The sequence below is a fragment of the Amphiprion ocellaris genome, chromosome 13 (assembly GCF_022539595.1).
Source record: "Amphiprion ocellaris isolate individual 3 ecotype Okinawa chromosome 13, ASM2253959v1, whole genome shotgun sequence".
Taxonomy (NCBI): domain Eukaryota; kingdom Metazoa; phylum Chordata; class Actinopteri; family Pomacentridae; genus Amphiprion; species Amphiprion ocellaris.
In genome coordinates this window covers 7,628,271-7,653,959 of record NC_072778.1, presented here as the reverse complement: position 1 = coordinate 7,653,959, position 25,689 = coordinate 7,628,271, and the positions used below count along the sequence as shown (strand labels likewise).

The following is a 25,689-nucleotide window of genomic DNA, read 5'->3' as shown; positions in this document are numbered from 1 at the left end:
ACAGCTAGCAATGTGTGAAAGGTTTTGAATATGTTTTTATTTCATTATTTCAGACACAGATCACATTGTTCTCTATATTAACATCTAAACCACATCTTCACTAAATACTGTATTCAAGCTGTTTGGTGCTTAATTTATGTCTGGCATTAAACAAAAACATAATAACTTCTAAGTGAGCACACTGTTACTGATATTTATGTTGCAGATACTGTCAGAAGTCAGAAAGACAGGCGGGTAATTCATACTAATCTTATCAACAGCACGCCAAAGTCAGAAAGAAGGAGTACAACTCTGGATCAATATCCTCATCCCATGTGTATAGCTTCATCTTGTGGCACCACAGTGACTCATCACTCAGTGCTGCTGAACACATCATAACGCAGCATTAATCATTCCCACCACAGAGGTAGAGTAAAGCCTTCTGGTAGTCTCCAGTTGTGTCCTCCTGCAAAAACAAAGCACACGTAATCCGTCTCATTCATATAAACAAAGTCAAACCTGTAGATTCACTGTGTGCATGACCACTTTGACTGATTATACACAAAATTACTCATGCATTTCCGCTGAATTCATGTTTGAATGGAGGTTTTTTTTTCTTTTCAATGACACCTGCATGTCATGAAGACACTTTACATAACATGTGGGAGGCTGCAGCTCACCTGGCTCGATCTCCTGCCCCTCCTCAACACATGTCGAAGCATCTTTGAGCAAAAACAATGAGTCTTATACTACTCCCTTGTGGCAAAAATGTCAAAGTACCAAAGTAATGTAATATAACAGTGCTCATCGTGAATCTCGACATCCTGGTGCTTCAGTCAATCACGTCTGCAGTGTCTCTTAGCAAGCTCACCAAATGCTGCTAACATTTAGCTTATGTAAGTTAAAATTGTATGTAAACGGCAGAAAGGAAAGTAAATTTCAACGGCTGCTGTAAATAAACACATTGCAGATTTCTCCCAATATAACAGAGATGCAAATTTCAGCAGACCACAGTGGAAACTTTCATCCAGACAATATGAAATCTTTCATTGAAGCAGATAGTTAAATCTGTGGATTATTAGCTCCTTTGTATGAGGTGCAGGTTCCAATAAGAAATGTTAAATGTTCAGCTTTTTAAAAATGCAGTGAGCCTCACACATTAAATTGCACTCATCTAAAAGAAGTCTACAAAACCTGAACAAAGAGCCAAATTATCTGAATTGACAGAAACTACCAGGTGTTATTGGGAATATAATATTTTTTAAATCATTTATCTCTGCAAAGCGTATAGACAGGAATATCAAAATTAATGGCCATTGTAGATAAATTCTTTTCATTAGCTGAATTCATAATTTTCTAAACTCTGAAAATCATGTTCACATGTTTAACTATAGCAAAGGCTGGTGACCAAAAAGGATTTTCTCTCTTACAGCCAGATTTTGTCATGTACTTTTAACTATTAATAAATATGTACTGTTCACATTCAAGCAGCATACTGGAGTTTTAGAGTTTCTGGTGTCTGTGGTAACATTAGCAACACTGGCAGAAAGGTGTGGAGGCAGGAATTGGTGAGAACAGTAAATCATTTTAACAGCAGACATTTTGATTTAAAACCAAAACTGAGAAAAGTCACAAGTTTCTGGCTTGCAATGGCGTGTTCATCTCATCATATGCCTGCTGGATGTTTGAAAGATGAAAAAGTCTGCTCATTGACAAACTAGCATCCCATCCAGTAAATTTAGGATTAACTAGCTAGAACGACTGACTTGGGCTGATGTGAGACATCTGTGATTGTTTTAAAGACGCTCGAGTCTTAGAAAAACAAGTCTCTGAGAGATAATTACGACTGAAATGTTGACGATAACACTATTTACAAGTCAGATGTCAATAATTATGGCAACTCCTGTGTGACATGAACATGCCATTATCATTGCGAGAAAAGCACAGGTGTAACTGGAGCTCTAATTCATTTGGAAGACAGTGAATCGTGTACAATTCCAGCACTGTCGATATGCAGATATGCAACGCAGTCATAAGTAATGTCATTAATTACATTTGTGATTGACAAGTCAAAATATAAGCTGTTGGAATGGTCTATTCATAAAAAGTTCTGTGAAATGTAAATGAAAAACATAAAATGTGAATTCTTTTGAAAAGGGGGGACATTTAAGTAATAACTGCAATCATCAAGTAAAAACAAACTCTGGTAAAACTGAAAAATAGTATTGGTTATCATACATTTTCCCACATTTATTGAAAGGTTGTTCCATAATGTGTCATTTATCTATTCAGTATTAGCCATTTGGGAGTTCTGCAGGAGGATGGCAATAACTCTACACTGTAGGAACATCTGGGCTCGGGAGAATAGATTAATTCACTTCGGCTTGCGTGAAAAGCAGGGAAGCAGTCTCATGGCACTGAACAAGACATTTAAAGTAAATCACTAATCCCCTCTCCATCACTGCACAGACATGAGTAGCGTATAAGCAGGATAAACATAGTACACGCAGCTGGCATTTTAAAGTCACGCAGAGGGATACATGGGATATTTAGCAGAACATCAGGGGGAATCGTCTGCAGAAAATTACATTTTTAAACCTCAAAGGATTGGACTGTTCAGCACTTATCAAAGTGAAATAAACAAAACACTGAGGAGCTTTGTGTTACCTGGATGGTGCTATAGAGAGATACTCCGTACATCTTTTTGAAGCTGGCTCTGATGTCCAACATGTCCACCTCAGACCTGGACACCATTATCCTCATCAGGGTGTCGTCATCAGTACCAGCTCGCTGATTATAAAAGACAGAGTCAACAGCTGGGCTTAATACTGTACGAAACACAATCCCGCTGCCTTCAACAAACCCATTTATGTGTGGCCTTTTATCTCCCTACTGGACTGCAAATCTACTTATTAACCCTTAGATGCACGAGTGATTGGACCCTACACTCTTCCATAAGTGGGTCAAAAATGACCCGTATAAGAATCAGTGTGTTTTTATGCCATTTCTGTCATTTCAGTTAAGAATAATCATCATCTGTATTATTGTTTGTATTGTATTTTTGTCCACACAAGAATGATTTCATGTTTGAAATATGTTTATTTTTCACATTCTAACATATTTTTTAACATTTTGATTATTGAAAAAGAAGAATATTACACAGAACAGCAATAGAAGAATGTCAACATCCATTTTGTTGACATTTTTCCACTCTTTTCCTCTAGCTATTCCCCCAAGTTTGAGCACTGCATCACCTCTTGTGTGATATTATCAGTGACAAAGAGCTTTGAGTAGTACTACAAATATTGTAACTTCTTTAAAAGTATAAAAGTTAGCTTAAAAATTTAAATCAAATGATATCAGTAACATGTTTTTGAGGAATATCTGGAATATGAAATGATAAAATCTCATTACAAAGATATTGGAAGAAAACCGCCTCACCGGGACATTTCTGATCCAGTTATGCATGTAAGGGTTAAAGGACTATGCCAGTGTTTTTGTATCTTACAAACATTCCAGAAATGTTTGTATGATACAAAAGTCAAGTCACTGTGAAACTTGCTTGACTTGCTGCTTGTACAGTGGTCAATCACAGTGAACACTTAATCTGCATTTAAAGGAATAGTTTGAAATTAGGTGTTACTAATACTGGACATGAAACAAAAGTGCACATCACAGATGAGTAGTTTGAGGATTGTTCCAACGATTCTTTCTGTTTTCGTAGTTTCTGACTCAGAAATGGTGAAATTTGGCAATTTTTGAGAGTCAAGATACATTGGTTCCGGGGGTTGGAGGGTTAAAACAACACTGACAAGAAGATCGTGTTTAATTCTGCTAGCTGTTACCTCCTCTTTCCACATCTTATGCTAAGTGCACTATACCACCATATTTTATTTCCTTTGTAGTTTAAGCACTTTATTTGAATGCTAAATAATGACTATGCTCTGTGATATAAGTGGTGGGACACTGGCACTTACCCTCATAGATTTATATAGACCCTCGGCAAAAAACTGTGGGACACTCCTGGCACACTTCACTGAAGAGCAAAATAAAACATACCAGGGTTCTGCATAAGACTGAACTGTTGTCACGTTAAGCTGACATTGATTTTTCCTACCAAGTATTATCTTCTGCTGCAGTATATTCGAAAATGTATGACCAAAAAGACAAACCCAGAGGGAGCAAGATTTGTTGTCACAGTCTGCTAAAGTATCACTCTGATTAATCGAGGGTCTTACCAACAGCTACCAGCAAGTTCTCCAAATTCCCAGTGGTCTCGCCTTCAATGCTGTCCTCTATATCAGAGCCAGAGAGCTTCTTGTAGGCATCAAATACTACGGAGAAAAAAACGAGCCGAGTGACACTTAGATGTTGTCGTAGAAGTGAAATAAAGCCTATTCAGCATGAGAAAGGTCGAGTCATTCTCATCATGAGTGTGTTTTCACTTCAGGGTAACTCATTGTGTCTGTTTTAGCACTTAGTCTATCTCTTTGTGTACAATCTTAGATCGTGGGTTGACTGTGTTGGGGTTTATTGCATTGTATTTTGTACTTATTGATCTAGAGTAAACTTTATTAGGCTTAGCTTGAAAATATAAGAGCAAGAAAATGAATCATGGTCGCAAAAATTCCAAACATATCAAATATAATTGGTAGAAGTATATGAAATAATACACAACAAATCAAGTATATTTTCATTAGATGGCATAAGTTTGGAGCTTGAAACCAACAATAGGCAGTGATTGTGTTACTAAGGGGGGGGGGGGGGGGGGGGGGGCGGGGGGGAAGAGGCCCTTAGGAGCAAAAATATCAACCAGTTATCATATGGACAAACAAAAGCTTGTGTCTGAGGAGTTCTCTCAGTGGCCTGTTCGTGCCTAAAACGTGCCATTCCAATATATTGTAAACAAGCTCTACTGAAATAAGATCCAGAGACAGGACACCTGAGAAAACTGAGGTCACCGCCATGTTACTGATCCACTTCATGGCCACGTCTCTCAAAGACTGACTCTTGGAGCAAATGCAAAACAGACTGGCCTCACTAGAAAAATGAATGACAGTCTTAGGAAAAAACAGCTTTCTGACAAATGATGTATTGCATTTATGGGGGAAAATTAGTAGCCGAATATCTGTGAGGTCTGAGGGGATGCTTGGGTCAGCAAAGCCTGACTCATAATAACAGAAATCACATTTGAAATTTCAGCTCATTTTAGACTGGCTCCATTTAACTATGATGGCAATATTTTTCTTTTGTTAGATTAACCCAGAGTTTAATTTTTCAGTTCTATCTTACAGCCTTTACTTCACTGTTCATATTATTCAATTTAACTTCCCCCTGTAGAACACTTTGCTGCACTATAGAAATAAAATTTTAAATCATGAAAGTAGCAGACCACATACTTTTATGATCTCATATCTGGTTATTTTATAAGCAGTGACTAAATTTTAGAAGACACTGGCTAATGACATATTTTGTGGCTGAGGCAGAAATCCCTGCAGCTAATCTAATGGCCAGTCAGTTTCTTGTATATTTTGGGGATCTTGTTGGCTGACATGCCTGGCTTTCTGCAGTTTTAGTCAATCCATTTCAATTTTTAGTGAGGTGTGTGTGCAGTCGGCCAGCTGACAGTCTCACAAGCTTGAACAAGTTTCGCCACCTTCCCCTATGACCTCTCTTTGCAGGAAGCAATTTTAGTTGTTTATCACACCTTTCTAAACTCTAGTGCCCTCGGTGCTCTCATCCCGTGTCTCTGTGTTTTGTGCTGTTTACGATTACCGAACACATTTTGTAGTCTTGTCGACACGTTATCTTCAATTTTCACATGTTCGGTTTTACCATTACAGTTAATTAACACTATTGTTAGCGCATCAAAACACTGAAAGGCACTGTCACACGCAAACTCTTAAAAACTCACCTTTTCTGAGATGCTCTGCGCTCCTGTTGCCAAGAATTGTGATGAATTTTTCCTCGTCTGTGCCAAACTTGCCCTCACCGGCAGCATACAAGTCCTGTGACGGCAGAACACGCAATTACATCCTCACTGATACGCACAGCAGCCTTGTGCTGACGTGAATTGTTGCAGCAGCAGTGATAACACTGATGTGCTGCTGTGTACTATGCCAAACTGCTCAGAAAAGTGCTGTTTTTCAGTTTCATCAAGGAAATCACAGACTTTAGGTCCTTTACTCTGCACCTGTTGGATAATTTTTTCATCCCCTGCTCAAATACCTAACGGCTGATCAAACAAGAAAATACTAATATGTTTATGTAATTAATTAATGATTTGTTTTTATGATTTAAACATTGTTTATTTCTGCTAATTCAGTCACTGAGGGGTTTAACACTGCAGTAAAGTCTGGAAAAAAGGGTCATGATAATATGCTATGCAGTGAAACACATAGAAGAGTACTTATGCTGTGCTGGATCCCAATTCACAGCTCAATATAATTACTGAGGAGTGCTTATTAAACTAGATGTTCTGTCCCCTAAGGATAATATCTTGTGATGAATTTATTCTATTGACTCGCTCAGGGTTTACTTGACCTTTTGTTTCTCTGCACTTTGGAGAGCAGACTCACAAATATGATCAATCCCCAACATATTGACATTTGAAAGAAGATGAAATTCAGATAAAAGTCCAGTAGATTAAATTGTGTCTAGAGGTGTCCGTACTTACAAGTTAAATGATTTTTATTGTCACCAGCTCAGAATTCTCTGCAATCACATCCATATTAGATGATAATGCATTCACTACAGCCCCTAATTTCCGCTAATGTGGCAGAATATCAACTATAAAATATCACAGAAAGCACCAAAGACACAGTTTGCTTCCAAAACCACAAAACACATTTTTATCTTGCACAAATATTAAAGTGTGGAAGTAGCAGTTCACCAGCTCACTGTGGAATTGGGCAAAGTGCAGTAAGCTGTTTGAGTTAACGCTAGTTGGCTTGAAAATGCTCCCAGCTCAGAAAAAGTCAGCGTTTTATTTACCTTGACCACAATCCTTCACAAAATTTTATCATAGCCCAGTTGTCTTGTGACAACTTTAAAAACATTTGCAATGGACATAAAAAAGTTGTGTCATCTTAAGTTTTTGAGAAAAGTCTCATAGTGACATTCTAAGCTGCTAACCAGGTTTGAGTAACGTCTTCTTTGCAACATGGCAGTTATCGTGAGCAGAAATGGCTGATAAAAAAAGGAATTAATTGTGACTCTAAGTGACCTGTTAGATTATTTAAAGAAATTTGATGAAAACTTTAAAAAATTGATTGAAGCAAGAATCTAGATCTTGCCAAGTAACGTGTTGTTGCTTCTTACCTTAGCATCTTTCTCAGTCTTTTCTTCATCTACTCCCTCCTCCCTGTTCCCCTTCACAACCGGACAAAGGCAGAATGGTGGGAAGACAGACAGGTTGACAAACAGAAAGCAAAAGTAGGTCAGTGTGGATGGAAACACTGTGAGCTCAGAGTCTCTCTCAACCCAGGGTAACCCCTAAAGAATATATTATCCGCTGAAAGTCCCAGAACCACGAAGATTACATTTCCGTCTGTAAACCAAAACACAGCCAAGCAACTAGCTGTAGAGTAATGTGTCATCATCACCCTCCCCTTCTCCAACTCACACCTAAACCTCTCATGACTTTGTAATGGCATCACCAGAGGCTTCTCTCATTATCAGGAAAGGAAACACAAGTCTTTCCAGCAGCATCCATCTCTACCTGCAGCAGGATCACCAGCAGTTTCTGATAATGCCCTGAGGTGTCACCGCAGATATCTTTCTCCAGCTTGCCACCGAACTCTGGAGGAAAGAAGAGAAGAGGAGCAGAAGATTTCTTACACTCACAACAGTCTCTAATGGTTGCAATCAACCCCAGTGGGCTGTCCTCTGTTCTGCTGGAGGACCTCCGACAGGAGAGATTTGATTATTCAGCTAATGGATGCTGTGGCCTTCTCCTTTGTCCAGATCACATAAACTGGCCTCTTTGCCTTGAGTCATTGTTGTCACATGCTATTACTGTTTGTTGCAGTCTGCAGCAGCCATGCTAGTGACATTGTGATATGTGTTAGGAAAGGTGTGGCGCATCTATTACTCTTATGACAGAACATGTTGTAATGAAGACCAAAGGGTGCAGAACCATGCTGTAAACAGATACTGTGCACTTGGGAAATAAGTCCTAAATAATACATATTAGAAATCTCTATGAAGCACGAAATAGATGTTGTACAGTGCCTACAAAAAGCATGTACCCCCCTTGGAAGTTTACCTTTTTATTGCTTTTCACCAATGACTAATGGTAGATACAATATGGCATTTTGACCAGTATTAATAATAACAGAACATCAAATAAGTCTTTGGATATTCGTTTAACACCTAAAACAACTCATGTAATTCAATATAGGCGCAACCAATTGGTGCTCGAAGTCACACAATTAGTGAAATGGAGATCACTTGAGTGAATGTGTCTCAAATAGTATAAAGACACCTGTATCTGGAAGGTCCAGTCACTGGTGAATCAGTACTCCTGTTTACAACTATACCATAAAGACAAAAGAACACTCAAAATAATTTCATAAAGTGGTTACTGAAAAGCACAAGTGAGGTAATGGATACAAGAAAAATTCGAAGTCACTGAATATCCCTTGGAGCATACTTAGATTTACCATTCAGAAATGGAAGGACTATGGTATGTGATTATAAAGCCATCATCATCTTTTAGTTGAACTAGATTTTCTGCATTTTACTGCCAATACCACCATATCCAGCATTATCACAAGTTAAGGTCTAAAATAAAATTCATTAGAGAATATTAGGGGGCAACAGTGATGACAACTCCCTTATTTAATACCTTTTTTTTTTTGGTTCGATATCACCCAGAACATCATGGTTCTGCTACTTTTAGCGCTCTTATTTGATAGCAGATAGTAGACAGTTGACAGGAAATGAGGGGAGAAAGACAGAGCGAGGGGGATGCCATACACTCAAACCTGTGATGTTGCTGTTACACAGGCAGTGCCCACCAGAACCAATGATGCTTAGAATTAACTTTATAATAAGGAGTGGCCCACTGGTGGGTTGGTCATTACACACTCATGCTGTGCAGCCAAACCTCGATCCAAAAAGCTAACAATGTGCTGGATGTCTATGAAATCTATATAATATATTTTAGATTGAAAAAATACATCGTGTCTGCTCCTGAAGGGGAAAATGGACAGTTTAGAGCTAAAATTTAAACCATTTATCAGTGGAGAAAAAGGCAGATCAAAGAGTCAGAACAAAAGTTACATCTAAACCATCTCATGCATTTATCTTATATATAAATATTTAACATTGACACACAGAAAGGAGTTTTCAGGGATTAAATCAATGACTGAAGAGGTATTTCAATATTTTCACAAAATTAGCATATTGTGTCACATGGTATTTGTCTCGGTGGAAAGACAAATACTATGACCAAAACTAGAAAGCTTCATTTGTACTATTGTTTATTAGCTTGAGTTTTACACAGAGGGTAGATTTCTTATAAGGTCTACAAATAGCCAAAATGCCTTAAGTGTAAGAAAAGATGAGATAGTTTTAAATCAAATCAAGCTACAAGCTAATCCACAAGTAAATTTATTCTCACTATTTTATCAACCAAATCATAAACATAATCTATAAAAACACTGCACAGACACAACCTATCCAAATCTTCACCACAGGAGCATCAAATCAAAGGTTTCATTTCTTAAAAGTGATTTGTAACAGCATCAGATCAGAGATACCCCTGTCAGGGTAATTCAAAGCAATTGTTTGTTTGATTATGTTTCAGGCGATGGTATTATATTTTTATGTTCACAGCATCCATGTCTACTTGTCTGTGTCTTTGTCAGCTGAGTACGTCACCTTTCTTGTACACTTTAATGATGTCTTTAATCTGCTCGCCAGTCCTGGACGCCAGGATCTCAATCAGCACTTCATCATCAGTTCCAGCGCCCTGGGATCCAAACACAATATATGGATGAGCTCAAAGTGAGACAGCATGGACCTTTGTTCTCAAAGTAATGTCATCTTTTATTATTTTGCCCTTTTTTAAAGAGCAGTGTTGGTGATTAAAGAAAACAAAAGCTTAAAAAATGCTTAAAGAAAATAGTAGAAATAGTTGAATGAACTAAGAAGTATAATTTGTGAGCACAGCACAGTCAAGAGGCGTGCAGTTAGAGAATGAACGGGTTCAGTATGAAAGAAAATTATCTTTGAGGTTTTCTTGTCTTTGCTGCAATTAACCTCAGACAAAACCACCTGACATACCAAACTATTGGCTGAGTCGGTGTGATGGAAAGGTTGAGGCCACATCTTAAATGCTTTGCCTTCACTTTGAGTGAGGATTTCATTTGGACTAGTGATTCAAATGTAAATGTGTTTAAAGAATAATGAAAGAAACAAAGTTAAAAGAACATCTAAGAGTTTGGTGAACGTATTTTCCTCAGGCAAGTTGTTTCAAACCTTGTGAGCTCTCAGCATGACCAAAAAGGAGCGGAAGTAAATTGCCTGTTAAGCAATACATCACATTTGATCTGAAGGGTTTTTCATACAGACATGGAGAAAATCAATAACACAATGCTGCTCCATTACTATCTCTCGGGTGTTTAGATGATACAATACACGAGGAAAAGCAGTGCCATTAATGCCAACTATTCAAAAACAATAGTACGTGGTTGTATCTCCAGAGTAGCTCTAATGACAAACCAGCTGCAGCGTCTGGCCTTAAATTGATTTGAAGCAGATACAGAGTCAAACGGTCGACCAATTACAAAAATAACATCACCTTATGCAGAACATGTACACTATCAAACACTTGAACTACATGCATGTTCCAGCAGGCTGTTTATTTCTTTTTATAGCAAATACGACACGAAGAATCGAATGTAAATCCGACCCTCAGCAGGCACAGTGGCAATTTTGACACTAACTGTGGCAACAAAAAAACAGCCATGACAAGACCGAGCAGCTTTATGCAGAAGTCTGTGACAAAACAGCACAATGAATCTTTTGTGCATCAAATTAATTGTTTTGTGTCTTTGCCTTTGCCCTCAGTTTTCAACACGTCTTTGTCATGGGCATGCAGTTGAAAGCTAATGGGAGCTGTTGAACGCTAAGGAAATAATGGGGCACAGAAGAGGTCTGCAGCAAGCTGTCAGACTCACTGCCAGCTATATGATCACTTCATGATGTTGTGGTAGCTAAAGCAGCAAGCAACCGTGACTTAAATATCCAGCAGACAGACAGAACACCTAAGAGACTTACATCTAAGGATTAAATTAAAATTTGTAATGAGTGGGGCTCTTAGCTTTCAGAGCTGCCAAGGTGTGCACACACGTGTGCAACAGTAACAGGCAAATATTTCCACATACGTAGGCCCATATCTGGATCAAAACTAATTCATAAGAGTTAAAGAGTAGGCCTTTGACAGACTACAGCAAGGTCTGATCTGCACTGACAACCCTCAGTGCACTAAAATGATCTGCTAATGACAATAAAACATTTCCTTAAAGGCATTCTCATATGTATCAGTATAAAACAAGAATGGTCATGCTAGGCTTCCACTAAAGCAGAAGAGAATGTTAATATGAATGAATTCAGATGCAAGGCTGCACAGTGGATTGGTGGTTGGCACTGTTGCCTTGCAGCCACAAGATCCTCGGTTTGCATCCAAGCCTTCCCGGGATCTTTCTGCATGGAGTTTGCATGTTGTCCCTGTGCATGTGTGGGTTTTCTCCAGGTACTCCGGCTTCCTCCCACAGTCAAAAAAATTGCTGAGGTTAATTGGTAACTCTAAATTGTCCATAAGTGTGAAGGCAAGTGTGATTGTTTGTCTCTATATGTAGTCCTGTGATAGACTGGTGACTTGTCCAGGATGTCCCCTGCCTTCACCCTAAGACAGCTGGGATAGACTCCAGCCCCCACCATGTCAGTTGGAGTCTATCCCAGCTGACTTGGGGCAAAGGCAGGGGGCAGGATCCCAGTCTGTCGCAGGGCTACATATACAGACTAACAATCACACTTGCCTTCACACTTATGGACAATTTAGAGTTACCAATTAACTTCAGCATATTTTTGGACTGTGGGAGGAAGCCGGAGTACCTGGAGAAAACCCACTCAGGGCTAAGAACCAGACAGACCTTTGTCCAATTTAATCCCTTCTTTAATCATACTTTCACTTTTCTTTGAATTTAATAACAAGCCCTATTGAGTTGTAAAGGCTAGCTAGGAAAAGTGTCAGGTTTTACTGTAGATAAACCACTTGAACATCGTTTAAATGGCATAAATCAGCATGTAATAGGTCTGTAAGGTGGCAGACATTTCCACATGTCACTCAGCATTATTAATGGCTGAGTCCCACTCATGTAGGCCAATAAGAGGGCCCTGGTGTTGTGTGTGCTGTCTTATTAGCGACGCCTAAAGAGCAAGGAGCTTTAATCACCATTATTGGTCTTCACATGTGGTTTTATAGCTATGACAAGTTGAAATGTCTGTTATGAGAAAGGTTTGTCACTCACATGTGTAATGTTGTACAAAAACACCACAATATAATAAAATAAAGTATCATAGGTGGGTTTCAGCTCATTTGCATACAAGACCTACAATCGGGATTCAGTGCAGCATCTGCAGAAAGTGTCATTTAGTTACCTTGAGAGCCTTGTGCAGCTTAGAAGCATCATATGAGACAGGCGGGGTCATCAAGGCCACAATCAGACTCTCAAAAAGGCCACCGAGTTCAGATTTCAGTGCACTGACTAAGTCCTGCGGTCAGACGATGATTAATGGTGAGAGGAGCAGAAACAATAATGACTGTATTTATATAGAACTTAACTAGGCTTTAAATGCATTCCAATCTATAGTGGATACAAACAAACCATCCATCAGAACAGCAGAATGACAGATAAAATACAGCATATACCTTTCCTGTTTGAATATAAGTGTATATTTGTGTATACAGCCCCCACAGCAATCTTAAATCTACTGTGCTCAGCTAGTGCATTTGTATTGTGAGAAGTCCCATCATCTCATGAGCTCAAGGAGATCTTTAAAATGAAAGTGTTATTTCAAGATGTCATAATTCATCTTTCTTTGTACGTAGCAATAATTTTTTTCTGTGTAATTTTTCAGATCTCTAAAGAGACAGTAAAATTAATTTCCCATAAAGATTGGTTAAGAGATGGACTATGTAACATCTTGCAATTTAAAAAGAAGGCGCAAGAGTTTTGCCTTCTGATATTTTTTGCAAATGAGCACTTTAAGGCAACGACAGCATTTTACAACACGCTGCAGAAGTGCAGTGAAAGCAAAGAGGCTCATTCACCAGCTCATTTTGATAAAACGTTGTAATATTCAGTGATATTCCAGGAGCTACTCTGTGATTTTCCTCGTGTACCTTTTTTTTCTCTCGAGCTGCTTCATTTATTTAAACTCAAGGTAGCAATTACCTTTGTCAGAATGCGTTTCAATAAACTCCACAGACACCTAATTAACTTGCTGTTTTCATCCACAGGTGGTCATCAAACAACCCGACAGTGTGATTGAACAGTAAGAGCATGAGTGCGTGAAATGCCCATGTCCTATAAAACTAACTGCATTGTTCTTTGGTCCATGGAGGCTGCAGAGAATCGGTCTCTCTGCTTCTTCTGTGGAGATTTTTTCCTCGAATGAATGTTGAATGTTGGCACCAAATGTCAGCTCTCTCTCTGTGATTCTTAATGACAGAATAACTTGACGTTTGGATCATTTTTTGGCATTAAAGCTTGTAGCGGAGACATCAAGTGGTGGAAAAAGCAGTCAATATCTTTACTTAAATAATCCCACAATATAAAACATTACTAGGAAAACATAGGCTTAGAAGTATAATCAGTAAATTCTACTTGTATGTACATGTATTTAAATGTGAGGTGTATTGCTTTCAGAAGGAATATTTCCTCCTGAAATGTTGGAGTATAAGTTGAAAGCAGTGTTAATTGGTAATAAAATATAAAACTCAACATTGCACTAAAATATACTACGAGAAATTTTAGATGCATTTTCATTTGCTCATGTTTTTTTTTTTTAAAAATCTGAAATTTGTTTTACAGTGGATTTGTCCTTTGACTATGCGTACATCATGGCTTGTGGTTTTGTGTTGCAGGTTAAGCCTGGTAGCCTGATCTGCATTTCAGATTTACTGATCTACTTTTTGGTATATGTTATATTCTTCCGGTCAAATATTCTTGTGTTAAGACTAAAACAAACAATTACTTTGCATAGCCACGGCTTGATACACTACCGTTCAAAAGTTTGAGGTCACTTAGAAATGTCCTTCTTTTTGAAAAAAAAGCTTTTTTTTCAAAGAAGAAAACATTAAATTAATCAGAAATCCAGTCTACACATCGTCAATGCGGTAAATGACTATTCTAGCTGGAAATGGCTGATTTTTAATGGAATATCTACATTTGAACAGTAGCGTATATCTTATTCCTGTTTGCCACAGACCTTAAAAAACTACTGAAAACACATCAGTGAGCAGCACTGTTGCACTAGGTGACATGATTTTTTATATTACTAACACAGAAACATAGATTTATTTTAAGTTAATCCTAGATAGACAGACATCCAACTATAACTGATTGTCGATAGTGAAGTTAGGACACGTAAAACTCATAACTGCTTTCATATGTGACAAGTTTACCCACTGCTATTATTTTTTGTTGATAACCGGATAACGCTAGAAAAACCTCAACATGTATATATATTTTTAAATTAGCAAGGAGAAAGATTACAAGAATACCTTAAAAATGCATATATATATATTCTGCAGCCATGTTTCCATCATGCTAACTAGGTTCTCTGTTTAGCCAGTCAACTAGGCTTCATAGTGTTATAGTGCATAGTTACACATGGCTTGAAACAAAAACTATTGGTTTTCCAATGCCTAACAGAACCTTGAAGAAGAACAAACAAACTAAACTTTGGCCATTTATGAGGAAAAAAAGAAAAAATGTCTCGAGAAATTGTTTTTAGATGTAAAAGTTGTAATTGTTGTAATTATTCTTTCATATCAGCTACTATGGGCCATGTTTCATGCTGTCTAGAGAAGAATACAGTGAATGCAGAAGCTGCTGATCAGTCATGAAAGTTAAATGTTTGCTGTAGCAGAATTTATTTTAAAAAGCTTCTACCACCTATGAGGCTCACTGACTTCCTTCAAAAAAGTAAAAAAAAAAAACTCAAATGAGTGCAAAAAGTTTATGGAATTTTGCCATTTCCATTAACTTTTTCCAATGTGATAGTTCAAAATGTGCATAAAAATATGTTATATGTACGAAATACAAAAAACTTGGATAGTGTATACATTTTTCTGCCCTCATATTGAACTTGTATGATGGTGATTGTTTGCCAAAACAACAATTCTTCTCTCGTTTAGGATCAAACTGTGTATTTGAGATTGTCATTGGGGCATGTGTGCTGCTGGATCAGTCTGGTTCATGTCAGCGAGTGAGGAGAACAGTTTCCATCATGATCTGTTACCGTCCACCCACTAGTGAGACTGTCATTAGTTGTCTGCTTCATTCCCAGCGGCTCACCCCACCTTTCCATATGCCTTCTTGTACGCTGCCTTAATTTGCTGCCGTTGATCGTTGCTGCGTGCCGTCAGAAGCATGAGGATTGTGTCTTCATCCGTACCTGGACCAAAAGTCAATTCATCTTTAAATAGCTTATGGACAACCAACCTGTGAGATTTACACAAACACGCCTGCACATATCATTTACAACATGGATAAAGACCGAATAAATCTGCTTTTCATTTCAAATCTATCAACAAATAGTTAATAAAGTCTGGCTCTGTTTATACAACATCTTACCCTGCTTAGCAAAACCTCATTGAAAATAAGTGACATTTGGCAATATACTCCTCACCCAAATAAAGAGTCAGCCCCTGAGAGCAGCAGATTATACAGGACTTGCGAGGATGATGATCTCACGATCGATCGCTAAAGCACCTCAGAGAAAAGAGCTCAGATAGACAAAGCCTGTGGTCTTTTCACTGAGGGATCAAAATGTTAAATGAGTCTCAGGTAATTATGGCACAAAGCCCTGCTGGTCGGCAATGACAGCTCTGAGCACAGAAAGAGGTGCACACAGGTCATCACTTCTCTCCTCAATTTTACTTTAAGTTACTCACTAAATTGGGTGGATATTTCCTTTTAACTGTGGGAGTACTAAACTGACAAGAAGTAAAAGCAGGAGATAAAGGCGAGAAACGCTGCTGATTGAGGCGGTTAAACCATCCAGAACGCCTTTAATTCTATAATTGTCAGTGGGGCCATTGATTTACATTTTAAAATTACATCTCTTGAGAAAAGGTCAAAAGGTAATCCAAATTAAGGTGAATATCTGTCAACCAAGACAAATACTGTGTAGCACAAGATGATTATATCATAAAAATATTATTCTTCCTTCACAAATGTCTGCCTAAAGGTGGAAGAGTCCTTAAATGAATTAATCCTCACATGGGAGTGACTGGGAGGAGGTTGAGGTGGATGGTGGGCGTACAAAACAGTAAAGAATCGGTAAAGATTCACGTTAGATGTTGTAGTTGCAGATGAATCTTAATAATCACTGTGGACTTTTTTGTGCATTAACCACCAGTACCGCTAGAATGTGAACATAGCATTAACCCTCCTATTATCTTTGGGGTCAATTTGATGCCATTCAGTGTTTAATGTCTCTAAATAAATGATTGACATCATTTTTTCCTTCATATTTAATGACTTTTCCTAATTTATTGGGGATAACTGGGTAAGTATAAAATTAATGTGATGATATGTTTTCAATGTCCTGTACACACGTTGTACACATCAGGCTTTTAGCTATAGAAAACACATAAGAAATATCAGCATTTCACACAGTTTTGTTTTGGTTGTTTTGGATGATACTAAGGGTCACTATAACATGTAATTTTATAATCTTCAAAAAACTTTGGGGCCCTCAACTTTTTGAAATTGTGTTCATTTTTCCTGGGGTCTAATTGACCCTGAGCATAATACATGTCATGTTATTCTTGATAACAGAAATTGTTCTTCATTCCAAGTGTTATAGATAACAAAAATACGTACTTTGAAATAATATAAAGCCATTAAAACACCCAAAAACATATCTCTCTTCAATTTTAGGTCAGTCAGTGAGATTTTACTGTGATTTGCAAATCTCTCCATAGTCAAGTGTTCTGGATGTATAAGGGGAGTGGGTGGGGTGTTGTTTTATTGAAAGGGCTGTTTATGTAGTCAACAAAAAGACATACAATATCTGACACATAGACCCGGGGAACAATTTTAATCATAATAATTTCCTGGAGGTTTAAATTGCTGAAGTCAAATTGACCCCAAGGATAAAAGATGTCAGTAAATCTGACAGTAATAGGAGGGTTAAAAGGTTTAATAACACTGTACATGCTTTGAGAGAATATCATACAAAGTTAGCAGCAATATTTCAATGATAAACTCATTGTCAACATTGTATGCAACTTTCCAGATATACCGATTAAACTGTTACGAGGAATAAATGTAATTCAGGTGCCTTCTAAACATACTTGCACTTTGGTATCAGTTTGTCTCTGGAAGACAAGGTGTGTTTAAATGTATGACTGCAGTGAAATCAGCGTTACAGTAAAATTTGTGCTGTGTTTGTTTTTTACTTGACTTAAATTTGTGACTTTCCTTAGTTTAGTCATACCTCTAACAGTATCATGGCATTATCCCTAAGCATATGCACAAAACCGACTCTAACCATTTCAGACTGTCCACTCTGCCTTCACACTATGGAAATGACAGCTTCTATGTTTGATAGTGGTGCAGTAGGTGCTCATTACTGCGACGTTTTTGTGGAAATGACATCTCACTGGAAAGTTTTCCTGTAAAGCTCAAGTTTTGGAATTTGGCGATACTCATTTTCTCCTCTAATTAGTATAAATTCACCGGAAAAATCTAATTATTCCTGTGTGCCAGAGGACAGCACAAGTTGTTTAAAAAAGTAAATAGTTTCTCTGGCATCTGTGTCGACCAGTGTGTTGTATTGTCAGATTGAACAAGCTCATTATGTGTTTTACAAAGACTAATGACACATAAAGAAGACACAAATGTCATTTGTGATTACATAAAATCACAGCTGAAGTGACTGTTGAGGGCGCTGGGGAGTCACTATATGAAATGTAAAGATGCATTGAAATAAGCCATCTAGAAGTTTTGGAAAACTCGGGCATGTGTGCACAGAATGAAGGTTTTCAAGACATATCCTTCTTGAGAATGTGGAGTATTATAAGCCATAGTCGACAAGTGGTTTTAGCAGGAAACGTGAGCAGAAATTGCAGAGAAACACTCATCTTGAGGAAACTGACCGATTCCTTTCATGGCCTTGTGTAGAACTTCAGCATCGTGTTTGGCGTTGAAGTTGACGTAAGGTCTAACACTGCCTCTGTATGCCTGGAAAAGACAACACAGATAAATATTAATAACATTTTAACAAACACTGTTTTCTCCATTTTTCTTTTTTTATTAATAGGTTATGTGCAAGTCTATATGTGTTGATACACTCAGTGTTTATTTTAAATTATGATTGTTAGTTCTTCTTGACCACAGCCACATGAAACTAACACAAACTGTTGCAACTATTACACCATTCTCTCTGCACTTAATACACTTAATTTGCAAATTGATTCTTAATTTCAAAGTAAATTAGGAGCAAGATCCACTTAAATTAAATGCAATTTCAGCTCAGTGTTTAGATCCAAATGTTTTTTCAAGCAACCCCCCACTCTGCTAAAAGTGAAATTCCTGCAGAAATCTTTAATTTCAGGGAAAATAAATGTTTTAAGCTGCAAATGATGGTTGATATAGCTGCACTACAGGATGATGTCAAAGGTCATCACAACTCACACTGGTTTAAATAATGTCCATCCAAAATGATGGACACCACTGTAAGTACTGTAAGCGTGCTAAACCGCATCTGATTGCTGCTTTTGTGCTGAGATAAATTTAACAAATGTGTTTTTTCTCACTTGGATGTGCTCAGATTGTTCTCCAGGGAAAATATCATTTGTAGAAAAAGCTATAAAACAAACACCTGCCTTAGCTGCAGCCTTGTGCAGCCGGTGGAAAAAAAACAATCACTTTCTCCTTCACCTCTCAGTCAAGGATTTCTTTTTATCATTTATTTTGTTGGTCATCTGCTTTCACACACAGAACAGCTTCTTCGTTACAGAGTGCTCGAAAAAACAGCCTCTTCCTGTATCATGTGTTACCTTGAAGTGTCCATGCCACGGACACAGTCATGGTCCTGCCTGCATGAAATCAGCAGAATTTGACACCGCAGTCTCTCTTCAATGACAATACACCTTTTTCTGTAGTAAAATCAGTCATTAGCTATTTTAAACTCAGCTTTTATTGTTCAATTTTTTGTCTTGTATCACCACATTAGGTATGACTCTTCAACAAAGATGTTATTGTTAGCTAGCAAATGCCAAACTGCCTAAATATTTTTATCAGGCTAATTTGGTGGCTACAAGGAGGCATCATTGGCTATTTGGTCTACCACTTCTTGTCCAAACTGAAATATCTTTACAGCTTTTGGGTAGGGTTTTGTGAAACTTGAGCATAAATGTTCATGGTTTCCCAAGGATGCATCGACACGTGGAGCTAACTGATAACTTGAGACCTTTCCTGTAAAATAGGAACTGGTTAATCACAAAATAGCCACACTTTAAAACAAACCCTGCTTTATTGTCTATTTTCCTCTAAATTTGACCATAATTTACAAGATGAACACCATGTAGTCTTGGAGAAGAATTTAAACTATAGACTCATTAGGGAAATATTTACCTAGGCAGCAAATCAAGGGCTAAATAGGTTCATTTTCTTATTGATTTCTACACAACTGGACTTCTTTTTGCAACCAGAGGAGTCACCCCCTGCTGGCTGTTTGAAATAATGCAGGTTTTGGCTTCACTTTTCAGTCCTACATTCGTCTTTTATATACAGTTGATGGGAGAACCCCTGGTGTTTCATCTGCACCACCAGAAAGTCAAAGGCCACTAAAATGTATCCACATCTAGTTAACTGTTTTCACTAACTCCATAAAGCTAACAGCATTAGTCCAAGAGGAGGTGTTTCGACAGCTAATAGATGGATTGATATTCACGATTGAATCATGTTGATATACTGGTAATGCAATTTTGTGTTTTTAGTGCTGATTAGCATTTGCTACATTGCCGACATGCTAAATTGTGATGGTAAACATGGTAATCATATTATTTGCTAACATTAGCATGATAAAGACGCTACAATCACCTAATTTTGATGTGAAAATTTCCTAATGTAGATGATTCCTCTATTATTTCTACATTGGGCATCATGTCGTTGACTCTAAATGTCACAGATGTTTTTTAGATACAAATCAATTGTTAAGTAGGGCTACTGGCTAGACTCTATCATAATTATGAGGTTTTGGCGGTTGTTCAGTCAAAGTCACTGCCAATCTCATGGAGTTTTATTCACTTATTTCACTCTACTAACTTCACTAAGTATGCAGCACACCGCAGAGCTTCCTTTTCAGTCAAGTGCCATCAGGGAGCATTGTCTTCTAAATACCCTTTGATGAAATTGTAATCCAGTGGGGATAGAATAGACACAGGTACCTGCAGTTTCCATGCACATATGGTAATACAATATGGCACACATTAGACCACCGCCATCAACTGAAACTGAGTTTTTCCATCTACGTATCCTCATCAGACAGTCTGAAGTCTCTCAACAAGCCAAAGGGGATAAAATCAAATCAAGGATATCAAATGAAGCTGCCTCTTCTCTTTTCGTGCCAATGTGAGTATACCGCACAAGGCGTACTAATGTTTTACTAATGAGTGCATCTTCGTGGGAAGTCCTTTCAGTGAAATGAGGATCAGCTATGAGGATTCAATTAAATTTATAGGAAAAGGAAAATGTTGGTTTCCATGCATATCAGACACTGGGGCTATTTGTGATGTGTTTTGTTGAAAACTGATCATGCAGAGTCAGAGAGACAGTGGCTTCAAAAAGCACTGACCTTTCAAGAGTCAAGGGAAGCTTCATTACACAAACAAACAGGTTACTTCTGGAGCCGTGACTCAAACACACCGCTCTCAATTTCAGCTATTTAAAGGAAAGCATTGAGGAGTCCTTGTTGTCATATTTCGAGGGTATTTAAGAGAAAATTTGAAAAAATGAAAACACTTACCATCCCTTTTGCTGATGTGAACTGAAAGAAAATGGAACAGATTAAAACAGGTCTTATTAACATGTAAATGACAGAAACTTTTTTAACAACTAGCAGTACTAATGATGAGGAATTGCGTAATGTTGACAAGTTTCTGGTCTTACCAACAGGTATGCGGCTTCTTCTCTTCACGAGTGATCTGTGGCTCAGGGAAGCTCTTTATTTTCTGCCACTTAAAACTCCTCCTCAGGAGGGAAAGCTGACAAGACGCACTTCCTCATCCGCAGCCAGTGTTGCCTTTCACCTGCTGTCTGTCAAACAGTCACACAGAAGATCATGATCTAATGCATCCGGTAGCCTTCAGGTGACCTTCAAATGACGACAAAGGTTAAAAACATCTCTATAATCAAGTATCTCCACGGTCCAAAGAGCTGTTTTTACACGTTATGATCTTGACCAGCAATGATTGTTTACATATTCAATTATACTCAATAAAACCTGTTAGCATAAAGGTTAACAGTCATTTTCCACTAGTTTTTGATTAGTTTCTCTGAAATTATTACTCAGGATCAAAGTATTGGAAGCATTAACTGTACAGACACTAAATAAATAAACAAAAAGAAATCCAAAGGGCAACATTCCCAGGGATATATGCATCCAATTATGATTTTTTTTTTTTAAAAAAATCTACTAGCATTCAATGTGTTTATGAGTCAATGCGTTTTCCAATAAATGTTTATTCCTTAAATGCTTGCTCCACAAAACATATTTCAGCCTCATCAGTGGTGGAAGCAGTATTCAGCAACACCACACTGTAAATATGTAAAAGTTCAGCACTAAAAATGGTATTTAAATATAAGTCTTTGTGGCTAAATACACAAAAAGCATCACTTTTAACCTCTTCTAATGTAAGGTTATGCAGAAAATTTGTGATTATATGTCATTTTAGTCTATCTAATTATTCTCTTAGTTGGCTGAGGTGATGGTAAAATTATCGAATTTATATGCCTTGGTAGTTATAAGAGTGCATCATCTATTATAAGCTCAAACATCTGAACTTATAAAGTAACTATCAATGCTGTGAAATAGTATAAAGTGGGTGAAATGGTACCTCACACATGTACTTAGGTATATTGCCTTATTAAAAGTACTTTGCTGCTTGCCACCCTCCAGCTTGAATGGCATAAGCAAATGTCTTGAGGCAATTAATAGCATACGGCCATAATTACTTCAGTGTCGTGGATCAATGCCTGAGCGAGGCTGTCGTTTCAAATAATAAATAATTCTGGAATTAAACTTAATACAACATGTAATTTTAATTTGGTGCAGTTCCTCACTTGCCCTCCCTATGATTTCCTTTATGTCCATGCTGGATTGTAGCATGTTAGTCTGCAGTACACAAGCAGGACACAAACAGGAGATGCTTGATGCCCGATCAGAGTGAAGCGATCAGCAGAGCAAAGCGCCAAGGTGCAGCTCACATATCATCATTGCTGTCTTCCTCCCTGCGAGCCTTAATTAAACTGAGCACTTGTGAGAAGATGAGAGTGTGAACGCCATCTCAGAGGTGATCCAGTTACGGACGCTCGCCGTTTCATTTCACAGCCTTCCAGACTGTGACTGACACGGAGCCAATTTCCTTGATTCGCAAATAAACAAGCATACAAGCAGCTAAAAAGAAGCATATCAGATTAAATGGATTTTTTTTTTTCATGTAATTGAGAAATCCTCATGTCACTAGCATCAGACCTGTGCAAACTGGATGGATTAATCTGTGCTGTAGATTTTTAATATTTCAAAACTGATCGAAGCTACAAGAATTTGATTGAGCTTTATTTGAAACACTGTGGTAATTAGTGTAATTCCTTCACCCTGACAAATGTCTTGTCTTTTCATCAAAACACAATATGCACTTAGATCTACCAGGTACAGCATTAAAGCCATCCATCCATCCATCCTCTATTCACTGCTTAATCCTCATTAGGGTCGCCGGGGTCTGGAGTCTATCCCAGCTGACTTAGGGTGAAGGCAGGAGACACCCTGGACAGGTCACCAGTCTTGCACAGGGCTACAGATAAAGACCTAAGGACAACCTACAGACAATTTAGAGTTACCAGTTCACTTCATCATGTCTTTGAATGGGCTGTACAGTGGCTTGGTGGTTAGCACTTTCTCCTTGTAGCTAGAAGATCCCCAGTTCGCATCCCGGCCTTCCTTCTCTGTAGCATGTTCTCCCTGTGCTGGCGTCGGTTTTCTCTGGGTACTCTAGCTTCCTCCCACAGTCCAAACACATGCTCAGGTTAACTGGTAACTCTAAATTGTCCATAGGTGTGAATGTCAGTGTGCTTGCTTGACTCTATGTGTAGTCCTGTGATAGACTGGTGACCTGTCCAGAGTGTCCCCTGCCTTCACCCTAAGTCCCCCCACAACCTTAATGAGGATTAAGCGGTGTATAGTTGATGGATGTTTTTGGATTGTGGAAGGAAGCCAGAGTACCCGGAGAAAACCCACACATGCATAGTGAGAACATGCAAACTCCATGCAGAAAGATCCCAGGAAGGCAGGGAGGCGAACCCAGGTGAAAGTGCTAGCTAACCACCACGCCCTGTGCAGCCCACATTAAAACCACCTGACTAATATTGTGTAGGATTCCCTTGTGCTGTGGAAACAGCCCTGACCATATCCAGACACGGAGACACGACCTCTGGGGTGTCCTGAGGTATCTGTCACCAACATGTTGAATTGTTTAGGTCCTGTAGGTTGTGGGTGCACCCTCTGTGGAGTGGGCTTGTTATCATATAACCCAAAATGCTCAATCAGATTGAGATTTGGTGAGTTTTGATGGAAAGTTAACACCTTGGGCTCTTTGTGGTGTTCCTCAAGTCTCAAGTTCCTGAGCAGTTTTTGCAACGTTCTGCTGTTGCAACGGGGGGTGATTGCTTTGGAACAATATTTAGGTGGATGGTTCTCTCAAAATAGCCTCGCACAACTGGACCTTGCTCCACAGCACTGTGTCAGTGCTTGAGAATGACCTGCCTGCGCTTCATCAACATCAACATTCAGGGTTGTGTGTATTTTATTTTTTTTTTAAACTAATCACAATTGCATTTAGCAGTGCTGAGCCCAGGATGCAGCAATGGTGTTCCTGCCTAATAGTGACAATTGTACTGTTTTGGTGGAACATTTGCATGAAAGAGGTGATCACTAAAAAGGCTAATTAATTTTTTTTTTTTAAAAACAAAAACTAGCAGACCAGCCATGTTGAGTGATCCAAATCTTAAGCAAAACATACATTTCCAGTGTGTAGTTTGCTGACAAGAGGTTGTCATTATTTTTGTAGCAAAGGAGATTTTGAAAATGAGTATATACAGATTGTGGAAGGGGAGGAAAAAGTCACAGGTGAAGCAAATAATTCCAGATGTACTACTCATTAGTGACACTTTCCATTTCTTCCTGGGGTGATCCTGAGGGTTACACAGGCCAGATGAGATATATAATCCCTCCTGCAAGTTCGGGTCTGGACATATGCAATTTTACTGTTGCTTGAATAATGAGATAATTTGAGTAAATTTTAATCCCTCAGACAATCTAATTCGAGTTACTCTAATGTTAGAAAGCAGAATGACTGTTACGAGGGGCAGTCTGAGAACCCAGATGCAGGCACAGAAACTGGCAGGCACGAGGGAAATTGGCAATACTAGTTTTATTTTATTAACGAGAACAAAAGCAGATGCCGAGAAGGAAAACTGAGCAGCGGGGAAGAACAAAACCAAACTGGCTAACTGAGAAATAATCACCAACCCTATGAAATCTAAAGATTAACTTAACAAGGCGAGAACAATGGAAACCCAATCTGAATACAAAAAGACACACTAACCAAACGGGGAATACTCACAAAAAGGGGAACAAAAACTGACAAGGAAGCAGGGTCAGGGAGTCCAGAAACAGAATGAAAGCTGGGATGGGGCTGGATAGAGGACAAGCTGGCCGAGGCAAGAATCCAGGGAGAGTACTGAGTCCAGGTGGGGGAAATCCAGGAAGGGGGAAAACAGAGTCCAAAAGGTGAAGAAACAGTCCATGCAGGGATGTGAGTCTTTGTGGAAATCCGACTCTGGAGGGAAGCAGGTATCCAGTAGTTTATGGTCCAACGGGGAATGAGTGACTGAGCAGAGTTTAAATAGTGAGCAGGTGATTATTGAGGGGAGGTGAGCTGATTATTGCAAAGTGAGTCACCTGCAGCACCAGCTGAGTGCAGGCAGGTGAGCAGGGAGAGCAAGACACAGGGATGAGAGAGACAAGTGTCCAAGCCATTTCCTATCATTTATTGTTGCAGAGGAATATTTTAGAAGATTGTTTGGTCATTGTAAAAAGCATAACATAAAATCATGCTCTAAAAGTGCTAGAATGTGCAGTGATACAATGTTTATTCAAATGTCACATACTAATATTGTATTT

At 38.4% G+C, this 25,689-nt stretch overlaps 1 protein-coding gene across 1 annotated transcript; it reads right to left on the bottom strand.

Moving 5' to 3' along the window:
* Window positions 1–15: 15 nt before the first annotated feature.
* On the bottom strand, window positions 16–25,361 carry anxa5a (annexin A5a). The gene is made up of 14 exons (XM_023284815.3): window positions 25,130–25,361; window positions 21,399–21,545; window positions 21,256–21,276; window positions 18,383–18,467; window positions 15,578–15,672; window positions 12,649–12,762; window positions 9,865–9,955; window positions 7,700–7,779; window positions 7,300–7,350; window positions 5,894–5,987; window positions 4,218–4,313; window positions 3,957–4,015; window positions 2,647–2,769; window positions 16–445 (listed from the first exon to the last, which is right to left on the bottom strand). Exons 3-14 carry the CDS (start codon window positions 21,256–21,258, stop codon window positions 386–388), a joined length of 951 nt encoding a protein of 316 aa, XP_023140583.1. The 5' UTR covers window positions 21,259–21,276; window positions 21,399–21,545; window positions 25,130–25,361; the 3' UTR covers window positions 16–385.
* Between the last annotated feature and the right edge of the window lie 328 nt (window positions 25,362–25,689).

Coding starts and splice junctions, on each gene's coding strand:
- anxa5a (XM_023284815.3), bottom strand. Junction 15,673..18,382: donor CAAGGCCATGAAAGGAATCG/GTCAGTTTCCTC, acceptor CTTTTGGTCCAG/GTACGGATGAAGACACAATC. Junction 7,351..7,699: donor TGCTGGTGATCCTGCTGCAG/GTAGAGATGGAT, acceptor CCGGTTGTGAAG/GGGAACAGGGAGGAGGGAGT.